At 40.9% G+C, this 14,519-nt stretch overlaps 1 protein-coding gene across 1 annotated transcript in view; it reads left to right on the top strand.

Annotated features, from left to right (window-relative positions):
* LOC124153992 overlaps positions 1 to 14,519 on the top strand; it is a 193,161-nt gene that overhangs the window by 131,204 nt on the left and 47,438 nt on the right. Inside the window, exons 5-6 of the mRNA XM_046527453.1 lie at positions 8,493 to 8,609; positions 13,193 to 13,348. Coding sequence (XP_046383409.1) covers positions 8,493 to 8,609; positions 13,193 to 13,348 — 273 coding nt within the window. The remainder of the gene's footprint in view (positions 1 to 8,492; positions 8,610 to 13,192; positions 13,349 to 14,519) is intronic.

Below are 14,519 nucleotides of genomic sequence, written 5' to 3'. Positions count from 1 at the left end.
TAATAGCATTCCAAAAAATTCACGCCGAAAGTTAGTATTTACCAGGGCTGCCGACTTATAAAAAATATTTGGGGGGCCATACTGTTTTTTTTCCCCCGGGAAATTCGAAAAATAGAGAGTTTTAAAGTTTTTTAAAGCATTTTAGAAGAGTCATATGATCAGCATAAGAATCCTGAAAACTCGACTCTCGATAACTCGATACTCCGGGAAAATCGACAGGTCAGACATCTTTACTTCCCCCCAATAACAAATTTTTGGGGGGTCGCGGGCCCCCTCAGGCCCCATGGAGTCGGCGCCACTGGCATTCACAAAACACGTGTTGTGAATTACATAAAAAGTCATTTTCCTATGTCGTCTACAGCGCTTATTTTTTATCTGTGCTGCTATGTAATATTGTCGCGATAGAATTACTGTCTTGTCATCTCTACCCTGCGTTCGCTACATTTTTTCCGGACACGCCCACGCACCCACGCTCCCCACCGCTGCAATGACATCATCTTCGCATTATGCGAGGGACATTTGCGAAGTTCCTTCATCACTGCGAGCAGGAAACGCCGAAAAAAACTGGTTTCGTAAAAATACTCCGGCAATGATGAATCATTATAACGCATTTCATTTCGTTCATAGTATTAAAATTGGGAACCAAATATATTTATAATTTTCGATTTCACTATGATTTTCTTATTTTCATAAATTCGTGCAATATTTTAAATTTTATCGCAGTTTGAAATACATGGTCATGGTGATATATTTTATGTTTCAAACGTGGCCAGGAAAATTACAGTACTTTTCGAGGTGTGTTTCTCTATCAATTTAATGGTTAGAAATTATTTAATTTAAGCACGTATTTACAAATATAATACGTTGTTAAATTAAACTAAGATTATTTTTATAAAGTTAATCAAACTATACATGGAGACTTAATGTTTCCTAGTTTAAGTCAAGCTATTTTAGAGCTAAATATATTGTCGTCATCATCACCATTATTCAGCAATCCCAAGATTAATTTGACGCTACTCTTCATTCCTCTCTCCTATCCGCTAGCCTTTTCGAAGTATTTATTTCCTAGACGTATTGGACGTGTTTATTTCCTTTTGCATCCATTATCACCTGTTCTATGTAGTGGTTTCATTGTTCCGGAACGCCGTTCAGGCACTGGTTAACAAAAGACATAAAAGTCAAATAACATTTTTATAAATATTATTGCCAAAAACATTCTAATGTATCAATTCATAACCAAAACAAAAAATGTAATAAAATGTAAATAATAACTTGTAATAAAAAAACACAGAGTAATATTTCACTTCTAAAAAAAGTTAAGAAAAGTGCATTCCGGCACATCTAATTTTTCCATGACATCACTGGTGCCAGTGGCGTAACTAGAAATAGGCTTTGGGGGGGGTGTAGGGGCTTTGGGGGGGATTAGTGGGGGCCACTCCCCTGGATAGTGCGAATTCAGGAACATTTTTGAAAAATAAAATCCCTGAAAATGCATTTCACATCATTTTGGCACTTAAAATTTACCTTAAAGCAGAGGCAGTTATCATATACCAAATCCAGACAAGATTTTTAAATAATTTTTTGATTTCTCTGAGGCTTTTTGGGGGGGATACACACACATCCCCCCCCACTGACCGGTCCTATGTAACTCATTCGGGGCCCTCCCTTGTCCTTCTTCCCCTCAACTTGTCCACTTCTCCACGATTGTTTTCATCAGGTCACCGAGCCTCATGATGTGGCCAACCAAATTGTCACGTCTTCCCCTTAAGGCTTTTAGAAGACCTCTTTTCTCCCTCACTTTTCCACTATAGCATGCTTTTTTATAGGCGAGGTTAAAGCTCAACCCGTACTGAGAAGTGTGAAATTAGGGTAGCTGGGACAGTTGCTAACTCTCATCTCTCCGTAAACGCCCCCTTTCGCTAAATTTAGCTCTTCATAATATCCTTACGGCTGAGTTCGTTTTCCTCATATGTATCTTCCATAAGTAGTTACGAGACCTCGCCACTTGTGGAGAAATATAACGTTTCTTATTCCTTAACTGGATTCTACCGAAAACGCTTCCGGTTCATGTTTTTACAATACCATCCATTTCATTAAATATATGCGTAGTGTGCGCCCTCCGCCATACACCCTCTACATTCCACTGTCGGCCACTACGGGGTCATTGTTCACCTCAATTAGCCGTGCTCAATGATTTGCGGCCCGTCGCTCATAACCCACTCACCCCTCCTCCACACTTGAGCCGGCCGGCTCGTTTTTAATCGACACGGTCCGTCTGCCATACTAACGACGGCGGCGGTGCGCCCTGCCGCTGCGCTTTTGTCCGTGAGTGCGAGCGCGGGAGAGACGACGGTGTTTGTGTACGAATGGGCGTGTGGGTGAGAAGGAGTGGAAATGACCGATTTCCGGCCTCCGCCGACACCACGCAACCGTAACGCAACTCCCTCCCCCCCCAACCTTGCCTATTCCCCCACCCCCTCGGCCCCTTTGCCTTCCTCTCACGCCCCCTCCCCCCACGTGTCACTTCCCCTCCTTTCCATCCCTCTCATATCCGACCCATTCCCTACATCTCGAAATCCCTTCTCAATTTCCTCCTACTCGTCCACTCACAACTCTTTTCCATCACCCCATCCCCACTGATTTTCTTTCCTTGTCTCTCTTTCTCGCTGTCTAAAGGCCGTTTTACACGGGATATGTCATTGCACAATCTGACGTCTGTGCGAAGGCACAGTCGAAATTGTGTCGTGTAAAGCGGAGAATCGCTAGGGCGCATGCCAGAATGCATGAACGTGAGATGGCAAAATAGCCCCTGTTCTAATTTAGTTCGTGCATTCGCGATATATCACGCCGTTAAGGGAGATAAATCCTATTCCAACTTGCGCATTTACGTGCCCCATGTCAAACTGGCTTAAAGAAATACAGGGTATTTCAGAAGGTATCTGCAATACTTCAGGAGGTGGTGGAGGACAATTTGAAGACAATTGTAAGAGACATCTTTGCATACATCCACTACGTTTGAGTTTACGCAAGTAACCATCAGTAGTCCTCAATTGTCGTACAATTTAGGACTAGTAATGGTTACAACATTTGCGAATCTATTAAGTGGGTACTTTTTTCGGTTAAAATTCCGTTGACAACTACTTAAATGCGTTTCTCGACAAAAAAATGTGCCTTTCACAACGCAGGACAAGAAGAAAATTATGCAATTATACAGGGTATTTCAGGAAGAATCTACGATACTTCAGGAGTTGATAGCGGAGAAAATTTTAAGATTTTTGGTCCATAAACATGGGGTCGCAACACTCAAGTTATTGAGCTTTGGCAACGCAAACATTTTTTTCGGATGCTTTTTGAAGTTACCATGGAAACGGTTTTTCTTGGGTACCCAGCCGTTTCTATATTTTACTTAATACTCTGGATTTTTGAGGAAATTAAGTAATTAAGGTTGTACGAAAATGTGCGATTGCAATTGTCTGACTCAATTAAGCTTTGAGTTTAATTAAACGTGAGGTTCAAATACTAGTATAATTGTATTGTTAAATGTGTCATATTTCCGATGCTCACCGTTGTGTAAGAATCTTTCGATTACAACCAAAGGAAAAGAGAAGACAATTAGAAAGAAGTGGTATGGACGTTACTTTAATCGGTTCGATAAGTGATGAGTAGTGTTAATGCTAAATGACAAACTATTAACCATCTCCAGGGTAGTTGGCCGGGGAGAAACTACTAACTCCTCCTCTTTATATACCTTGGAGATACACAGAAATCACGCACCAAATTATCAGAAAATGTCGGTGGTTATAAAAAGGTACTATGTGCTACCTGATTATTCTACTAGATACAGCTGGTCAGAAAATACCATGTAGAATACCTTTGCGGAAAACTGCGTTTCATATTAGCCAAAAAATTATCTTCAAGGTTTTCTCAGTTTCAATAGGAAAGAAAAATAAAGATTGATGATTTGTTGCCGGTATTTTTTAAAAATAAACAAAATGACTCGTTGACACCTATACTAGTTATCATCGGTGATTCTCGTTACGGTGAATTTGTGATGCAGTCTGTCGTTTTTCTTTCGTATTGCAGTTACCTTTTGCTCTCAATTACCTGGCTTTATCGCCCCATAAAGCGACCCATCTTCCGCTATACCCATCAGACCCTCCACATCTGTTCTCGAAAAAGAGAGACTTTTCCAAGTATTTTATTACTTTTTTGAAACACTTGTGCCCCTTTTCACCGTCTGTGCTACCTTCATGAGTTTCAGCATTTACGTTTATCGCCTAGAAAGCGAAAGGATATTTTTAGACCGTTTCGTATTTTTGTCAGAATGAATCCATGTGAGCAAATTGTATCCTTTGTGGGGTACATTATACATAAAACATTGTGCATAAAAACTCAGAGCATGGGTGGTCAGCGAAAAATGAAACGATGATGGTATAAAATTTAATGTGAGGACAGTGGAAGGTTGTTTCGTTCAGGGGATTGTTATGTCATCAATGAATATGAATTCATCATTTGTACCCCGCTTCACGGATTTCATTTTATCCATCTACATAACTATATGGTCATTAATCTATGCCAGGAGCACGATTAACGTGTTAAATATTCGATCGTTATAATATTTTTTAATTTTGACATATTATCAGAAATGTATATATGGAGTTTCATAAGTTAAGATCATATTAATTACACATAAATTGTAAGCAATTCACCGGTCTGGGTCATAATCATGAAGGTGTCATAGGGTTGGAGCACAATTGGTTTCATATCATGCCAAATAGTATTGATAATGTGCTCGTAGTGTTTTTAAGCTTTAAGCATTTTAATTAAACCGATACAATAATTTTTCGAGCTAGATAATGGGCTGAATTCATATCAGATAAATTCCAAATGCTCTTGATATTCATTATCTCTCTTCAGGCATTCTCTAGCCCAACTAACCTCATGAGATAAGCCCAAGAAATTCCTCTGGTTAGCATATGGTCAGTCAAAACTAGATACGAAAAAATTTCCATCTGTATCCAAGTATCCAATACTGTAAATAATTATATCAAATGATTCAAATGCTAAACTGTATCGGTAAGTATACTTGAATGGGTATACCCGCTAATATTTCTGAATGGCTGTCTTAAAGAAAGAATGCAAAATATCAGTTGAAAATTGCGTTAATCGCTCTGAAAGCAATGCCTGTTATGGGAAAATTTTCGCGAGGCCTTATCCAGGATGGATGGACTGAGGTCTGAGGGGCCTTCTATGCTTTGTGGCTCAGGCCCTTAAGTGCTCTTCTATTACTATGCTCGAAAGCGTCGGATCATAAGGAATAGGAAGGGTCCCGTCCATGACCCTCAACCTATCCCTTCTGGGATGTGGCCTCATCAAATTCCCTCCAGCCGCAATTAATAATAATAGATTTATCTCTTAAATTTTTTTGAAAAGTAGCATTGTGTAGCTTCATTGGGTAAAACACCAGTGTGGACGATACCATCCTTTAATTCCTAGCTATCAAACACGCACAGGAAGATTTTGCCTCAGTAACGTTCTTCGACGAGAGAGAACCATTGAAAATGGACGGCTGCGCACTAATAACCGAAAGGTTTTCTTTTGGCGGGAGCGTCGATTGCGCGCCAAGTCGAAACGATACTCGAATACCTGTAATTAATAGCAGCTCACTTGGGTCGTTTGACGCCGAGCGGAGAGGAAACGCTTACAGTCCGGTGGCATAATATGCGTGCCCGTTTCGAAGGGTTTCGAAACGAGCGACTGTCAGACGGACAGAGGTCTATTCTTGGGGTCGCTTTCCCCCCATTGTTTGCGCGCGCGTTTCGTGGGTCCACACCGCGCGCAGCCGCATTTAACCCGCCCGTCAAATGCCCGCCCCCTTTAGACTCAAATGAGTGGCACGCCGCCGCGGGGTCAGGCGGTGGGCATCCGATGGGAACGCCACCTGTCGTGGTCGTGGTGGGCAGCAGCCATTTACCTCCCACACCAGAGCTTTACTTTCACCGTCCATACACGCTCTCATCCCTGTGATAAGAGCAGGGAAACAACGGGTGGCGAATTTTCAGCCTAGCGCTCACCGCCAAAAATGCCGGTGGTTGCAAAACCACCGTAATTAAGCGCTGAGTGAGTGCTATTTATTGAGTCAGGTATATAGTAACTCATGTTTATCTATCTTCATGAGTTAGACCGGTCTATTCAGATCAGCGCATAATTTAATAAAGAGATTATTTTCGTTTTTAAATTTCTCATTGCGCACGACTTTTCTTTATCGTGTCAATTTTAAATCAGCGGTATCAGTTACTACCTATCAAGCTATTACCCTAAAATTTCACTTATTGTTAGTGCCATTTATTGAATTATTCATTGAGAAACTCAGGTTTATTTATCGTCAAGTGTCTGGCAAGTCTATTTAGATGAGCACATTATCTACGGATGGGATCATTTTCTTTTTAATGTTCTCGATCGCCACGTATATCTTGATCGTATCAATTTTTAAGCAGCGGAGTCAGACATAATCATACTTATGAAGATATTACCATATAATGCACTCGATTGCCATTGTATCCGATGTCTGATCAGTATTGGAATACAGTAATGTGATCATATCCTAAAGCAGGGGTTCCCAAACTGGGGGGGCGTGGAGGAAGTCCAGGGGGGTGTGACACCCAAATAAAATAAATAAAAAAAATTACAAAAATAATTTCCTCAGATCTTTGAAATAATTCTTTCTAAGTTTTCATAATTGTAATCTTTCCATTCTGCGTTACCGCATTCAACAGTGGACAAAAAAATCTACCTACTCACCGTATCAAGCAGGCACATACTTGTACGAGTACAAGTACTTGTGCAAGTAGGAGTTGGTATGTACGGCACCGTGGAAATAGGGTATAGCAAAATGGAAAGCTGATATGTGTAGCGGGGGGGGGGGGGGGGAGGGGCGTGGTACAAAAAAGTTTGGGAACCCCTGTCCTAAAGGTTGTGAAGAATTTCTTGCTCGATTATTGATAAATTAGCTTACATTGAAAGAAATGGAATGATATTTCGACTATGTTCACTTAGCTACTGGTATGACTTCGAATGGAGGTGATTGCATTCACGAGAGAAATACTTCCGTGTATATTTCCGCGTAAACATTGCTACGCAATGTATGCTCTTACGGCAGTGGCCTGTGAAGGGATGTGGGTGGGGGAAACCGCCCCTCCCTCCGTAATTTCTAGAATTGGAAAGTATGGTCATCTATGAGGTTGCTCGTCAAAGTTTGAAGAAGTGAAGGTTGGTATAAATCATACACTAAGCCGGTCAAAATTAAAATAGCCGTGGTCAGTTTTCTAATTCATTCCGCCTGCGGTGTCCCAAGGCTATTCTTTTTATAATAATTTGTATTGTAATATAATAATTCCGATTAATTATTCCGAAAGGACTTCGCCACATATATTAAATCAAATGATTTTTCATAACCACAACGCAAATAGACGTCTCTTCCCGCATATAATCCTTAAAAACTAATATTTAGGATCTTCATTGCGGGTAAGCTTCTTTTATGATAAAAATTCAGATTGCATGAATAGCATTATGCAGACGAAAGTATTTCATGGCAGTTATGCATTTGCTATGTAATGTTATCATCTCATTTTGTTACCATTTAATGATCTAATTAATAAACTCTTCTGTCGACGGCGGAGGTCAAATTTCATGCCGATAATTGCACAAACTGTATTTTACATCGAAAACATCTCATAAATACTTTTTAGAAACCATGAATGCTTGTGTTGAGCCAGATAACGTGTGTTTAGTGAAGTTGTCCCTCCTATCCATTTCTCGGGCAATTAGAGTGAAGTAGTCTCGTGACTGTACTTTGGGACGTATCTCATCATTAATTAGCGTGACATGGGCGGGGATGATAACGACCTGAATCAAAAAAACCTCGTTGCCACTGGCTCGCTCCAATATCATGATAAGGGTAATGTCGTTAGCGCGGCGATCCGAACCTGCCAATAAATTACCCTTCCCCTCCCACCAACTCTCCGCGCTTCATTCGACGAATATTAATTAATTCCGAACACCCCCGACGATATTAATGATCCGAGAAGCGGGAATCGGGCAACTTTCTCAACTCCCCATTCTCCTTATATAGTTTAGGGAGAGTGATCACGGGGAGCAAGGGGGTTGGTGTTCTCATAAGGGTGAGTATCTCATTAGCCCCCAGGGGGAGGGCAGGAAATCAACTTCCCCCTTCAACCCCTTCGGCCCCCAACTACCCTCCAATACGGGTTTCTCGCCCCGTGGGTGTAAGTTTCGGGACAGGTACAGGGTCTTGTGCCCTCCAAGTCCTCCCTCGCAGGTCACTTCAGCCCTTCACGACGTGAAAACTTAACCCCCGGCTTCCACCGTACACGGGGCAAGAGAAAATACCTCATCGGAGAGAGAGAGAGCTCTCGTACGATGTTTTTTTTTCAACTTACTTTGATCTTTTTTTTTGTTCCCCTCCTTTGCAGGTCCATCTTCGATCGAGTTTCATCATGAACGGGGTTTGCGTGCGGTGGAGAGGTTGGATAGACCTTGAAAGGCTGGACGGGGTCGGCTGTCTCGAGTATGACGAGGAGAAGGCACAGGTGAGATGGGTTCTCTTGTGTTTTAAAGGGTGGGAGGATGGGTGGACTGCTTCCTCCGACGTGAGAGGGGGTTGGTGTGGGAGGAGGGCATGGAGGGGTTGTTTTCGTGTGGTGGTTGTGCTTGTGTGTGACCGGGTTGATGAGGAGAAGGGTGGGTTTTGGGGGAGGGAAATCTTGTAAGTTCTCTCTCGCTCTTCGCCCTCCTCCACCCCCTCCCCCCCCCCCCCCCGCCGCCTCATATCCTACACACCCAACACGCTACCTACCCATACCCTAAACTCCAACTCCCAAGACGCGACCTCATCCTACTCCTATCCTTCCTTTCGAGAAACCCCTTCTTCCCCTACCACCCCCTCCTACGTACACCTCACATCACTCCTTACCTTGCGGTCGGACCACGATGGCTTGAAGCCTCGCTTGGTGTCCGCCATCCGGTTCTAACGGTTTCAAATTTGCCGCATCCCCCCCCCCCCCCCACACCCTTAGCTTCTCTTTTTCCCATTCTTATCCCCCAGCCCTTGGGTACTTTTTTTTCTTCTTTTCTGAGGGGGAGGGCGTAATTGAGCTCCTATATATGGAGGTCCCTCCTTTATGACTTCTCCTTCTGCCACTTTTCGGAGCCCCTATTATGGCCCGTGAGGTTTTGGTACCTGACTCCCGTTCGTATTCCCCGTGCGAATTCATTCGTTGAATTCATTTGGGGGAGATTCATTCTTTCTTCCTGTCTTTTCTCTGTGATGTATAATGTGCACCTCTGCGTAGTTCCGTTAACTAGGTGTAATTTGGTATATTATTACCCAAACTTAAAAGCGAAATTTTGTGCATATAACACCTCAGACCTTGCAACAATCAGGAAATTTTGTATAAGAAAACTTTCCATAGATAGCATGAGTGGCGTAACTATTGGAGGTTCCTCTTTCATTTATAAACAAAAATAAATCATGTTAATATGCAAATTTCTTCATAAATACTTTGAATATTTTTTCTCAAGGAATTGCAGACGATAATGTTGTTGGTCGAGGAAAGAGTACAGGAATAGAATACCTAAGTGTGCAACCAGTGATCTATACGCAGTAAACGCGCTATTTCGAATTTTTGAAAAATGCGGCAAAATCCCCGCTTACCGTGTAACTACTGTCTGCAAAAAAAGCAAGAAACCCGAGTTTGAGAAGCTTTATCGTCTAAACGATTTAGCAAAGAGCAAAGATTTGCGTAGTTTACGACAAATCTATCAATTTTCGAGTATAAACAATTTGTTTTCTGCAAATTGCTAATAATAGATCTGGATTTCTTATGTAAAAATTCCAAGTAATAGAAACAAAAACTACGGGAATACCAATCGACAAATTTGGGCAACTCGATTTTACGCGCAAAAATCGGGAACTTTCTTTAGAAAAAATTAAGTACAGAAAATACCGTGGGGTGGAAATTTTTTTGAAGTAAATGTTCCAACGTAGAAATAAATTATCCTTCGTATGCTTTTTTTGCATTGAAAATGATTGCCTCAGTTAGACGATAGAGTTCCTCAAACTAGGGTGTCTTGCTTTCTTTTTGCAGGCAGTGGGGATTAAAATACAGATGTGTCCCATGCACATTTAGTAGATTTTCCATTTTTATTTATTTTGAAGAAGAGATACGTCGCTATGAAAAGGCTAGCGGATAGGAGAGCGGAATGGACAGCTGCGACAAACCAATCCTAGGATTGTTGACCTATGATTGATTTTTATGATGATTTATTTTGTCTACAACTTAAGATTTATAGTTGCTCTTTATATTGATTCTGACTGTTTCAATCGGGATATATTATAGGATTCAATCCTTTTCAATTACTTATCGTAATTTTTATTGGCATTCCTTTCTCCGGTATTTCGTAATTAAATCGACGCGTCGAAAGTGATTTGGCAAATCTTCCTACTTAATTCTTCTTTCGGTGAAAATTTTTATTCTCGGGTAATTATGATCGTAGTAGGTTGCAAGTTGTATACAAATCGTGATTTGCCCTGCTCTATGGTTTCCTTTGATTAATATGGAAAAGGTTTCTCAACAGAATATTCACCACTCATTCGTCAACATTGCGGGGAAATGATATGGTTACCTTTTTCCTGTCACCATTTACCCGGTCAGTTTAAGCGTCTGAAAAAAAAGCATTCATCGATTGTGTTCGAGTTTTTATTAGCTTTTCTTTCCATTATTCCACTTTATCTATCTTTCTGCGCTCACCGCACCAGCGGGTAACCACACTAATGTTGTATTCCCTTTCTTTGGTCAGTTAAGCTGAATCCCTGAGGTAGCTCTCGTGGTCAAAAGTAATTCATTGATGATCAATTAAATGAAAATTTTTATTCTAATGACGGATGGAATCGAAAAATATCCGCATTCTTTTTAGTATTCAAGAATTTGAGTGATTCAATATTGGCATATTTTCATTACCCGATAAATTTTTTTCTGGCATCGTTGGGATTTTTATATGCAGTTTTTGCTCACTCCGGCTAGTCAAACAGCATTCAGTAAAGCCGCAGTTATTATATTAAGATTTCAAATAATGATATACGTATGATAATTTTATTTAGTTTAAATTTAATATAATTATATTTACTCCATTTACCAAACAAAAGATCTCTCAGATGAATGAGCAATACGTGACTGCAATGATGAATTTTAACGGCAAAAATGAATTAACCAATATTTTCAATCGGTTGAAAGTGGCCAATATTATTAGTAGATAATTTACTTCTGAAATTGCTGAAGCTTTATTCTGCCATATATCTCATATATTATGTAATGCAATGTATGAAATTGCTTTTTGAAATCCTCTTACAATTTAATAGGTTAATTCTGATTTCAGATTGTTAAATTTCTTCGTGGCTTGAGTTTAATAAATTTTTGGGGAGACAGAAAAATCCTCGATATTTTTCTCTAGCTACTTATGCAGGAGCACTTTCAATTAACTGAGCGGGAGTTAACTAGCCTCAAACAAACCTCGATGGTTAAAAAATAAATTAATTTATAGTTTTTAAAGTAAATGCTGATACCAATCAGCCTTGAAAGTCAGAGTTATTTCTATAGCAACGCGTTATTCTGAACTACTATCGCCGCAAAAAAGGTAGAACGCTGAACTTTAAACATTTTCATTCGTATTTAACCGTAGTTTAAACGGAACCTGCCAATCTGACTCTGAAATTAACCAATGATTATTTGGCAGTTACGAATTCTGTACAATATTTGTTAATAGCCCTTGTGTAGTACTGAAAAAAAATTTATTTGTTCAATGTATTATTTTCATAGGTGTTCATTTTGTCGGCACATAATTAGTATTTGAATTTTCGAAATTTTCGAATCAATATTAAACAGTTATTTGTTGTTAAAAATTATCGATTCGTGGACTGAGGAGTGTTTGATGGAATCAGTGGCCTAGCCACGGGGAGCTCACATTTCCCGGCTAAACCCTCCCCCCTTTGAGCCTTTAAAAGAGGAGTCAAAAACCGGTAAGATGGCCTCGATAAATAACTTTTTATAAAACTCATACAAAATTAATATTTTTGAGTCCTATAAAAATCACGTTTTCAGCATCAAAAATCCCTAAATTTTCTGGGGGGACGCCCATTTGCCCTGGGATGTTTTCCATACACCCCGTATTGTCCGTGTCCCCGAAACCTCCGGTAAATCCCCCTCCCCCCCTTATTTCAAAATCCTGGTTACGCCACTGGGTGGAATCTATTACTATTTAGTCTGGGTCATAGTAATCCAAGTTACACCAATATGAGGGGTTGTGAATGGAGCTTTCCATATTCGTAAGAGTAGCAGAAACGTTTCCTTATGGCTTCGACTGATGGATAAGGAGTCTTGGTCAGGATCATAATTAGCCTAAATAGACCAAGTTGCATTGTGCACGTAGATTTTTCCTTTTTTAAGAGATCTTATACCAAAAATGCTACTTTTGGCTTTTGTTGAAACTTTCAAGATCCTCTCTTGATATCCTCTATTTCAAATTTCTAGTTGTAAGAAACGGTGATCTGGTTCGTGTGATAATGAGCCTAGTTAGCCCGTGCTACATTGTGCACGGGACTTTTTCCTTTTTTTGAGAGTGTCTGATTGAAAAAATGCTATTTTTAACTTTTGTTTAATCTTTCAAGATCCTCTCTTGTCACCCTCTCTTTAAAGTTAAAAGAAATGGTCAGCGCAATAATACGCCAAGTTACGCCACACTGACTTGTTATGCTCGGGGATTTTGGATTTTTGCAAGAACACCTCATGGCGCAAACGATATCTTTTAGCTTCCCTTCAAAGAGAGAGGCTAACTTTTCTTTCAACCGATGGGACACACCGCGGTGTGGGACGAGGTATCCGATCGCCGTTAATCACGGCCAATGCCTGCCCCGCAAAATGTGTCGGGGTCGCGGGGACAGACGACGACAGGGCCGCCGAGGTGTCGTGCACTGCCCCTCTGGGGACGGCCGCCGGCCCTGTCATCGTGTTCTCGCCTCCCGAATCGCCCTGATTCACGGCTCCCACGCCCGACTCCATTCCCGCACACTATACACGCGACACTACAGCCTCCCTCTCTCTCTCTCTTGATTTCGCAGATCGAAGACGCGATGCTGAGGGAGCAGCTGGACCACTACAACCAGAGGCTGCGGGAGTTTAACGAGCACCGAAAGGCTTACAGGAACCACCACCAGAGCCACAGCGGTCACCAGAGCAACCACCTGCCCGAGGGCCAGATCGAACTCTCGCTCGATGTAAGACACGGCTCCCCCTTCTTTAACCCCGTATACCGCACCCAGTAACTGGGCCGTTCATTCACACTTCCCGCTCCCTTTCTGATCCCTCCCTATTGCCCTATTTACTAGTTTACTACCGCTTTCCCTAATGGATTAAATGGCGAGTTTATCCCTCACAGTCCCTCTTATCTCTCGCGAAAAGTGCCTGGAGCATGATATCGCTCCTCCAGCAATGTCACTCTCGGATTCTGATAGTTTACTAATCATTCTATAGTCAATATTCATTTTATTTTAACATTATATTAATTATTTTAAACTCTATGCTTTCGGGCTTAATGTTGTGGAAATCAATTATAAAGAATTAAAAAGGTATGGTTCTTTTTCACACTATTTATTTAAAACGACCGGTTTCGTCGCAGAGGCAACATCTACAGGTACAGAAATGGTTATTTTTTAATATGAAAAAAAAAACGATTTCTGTACCTGAAGACGTCACCTCTGCGACAAAACCGGTCGTCTTAAATAAATTCGGAAATAAAGTATCATACCTTTTAAATCCTTTATTAATTATTTTCTATAAAATTATAAAAAATTAACTCACGTTGTTACCAAAAATTCGTCAAATGATACATCAAAAAGGTGAAAATACATATAATATAGATTTCCTAAAGTTTTTTTTAAATATAGTGGATGAGTTATACGAGCGGTGCGAGGAGTATGGGATGAGGATTAATCACAAAAAGACTAAGGTAATGCGGTTTTGTAAAGTATCGCGAACGAGGAATGTGAGACTCAAGATCAAAGTAGGTGGGGAAAAACTTGATCAGGTAGAGCAGTTTAACTATTTGGGCAGCACATTAGAGGAAAACGGACACAGTAGCAAAGACATCAGGAAGCGAATTGCACTAGCAAAGGAGGCGTTCATGAACAGGAAGGAGCATCTTAGAGGATCGTTGTGTAAGAGTTTAAAGAAAAGGTTAGTGAAGAGTTTGATTTGGAGTGTAGCTCTCTATGGTGCGGAAACGTGGACACTGAGGAAAGAAGACGAGAGAAGATTGGAGGCATTCGAGATGTGGGTATGGAGAAGAATGGAGAGGGTGAAATGGACGGAGAGGAAAAGGAACGACGAAGTGCTGGATATGGTGGGTGAGGAGAGGCAGCTTTTGGATGAGATACGGAGGAGACAGAA

Source organism: Ischnura elegans, chromosome 2 (assembly GCF_921293095.1).
Source record: "Ischnura elegans chromosome 2, ioIscEleg1.1, whole genome shotgun sequence".
NCBI lineage: Eukaryota > Metazoa > Arthropoda > Insecta > Odonata > Coenagrionidae > Ischnura > Ischnura elegans.
This window is presented reverse-complemented; position numbering and strand designations above follow the sequence as displayed.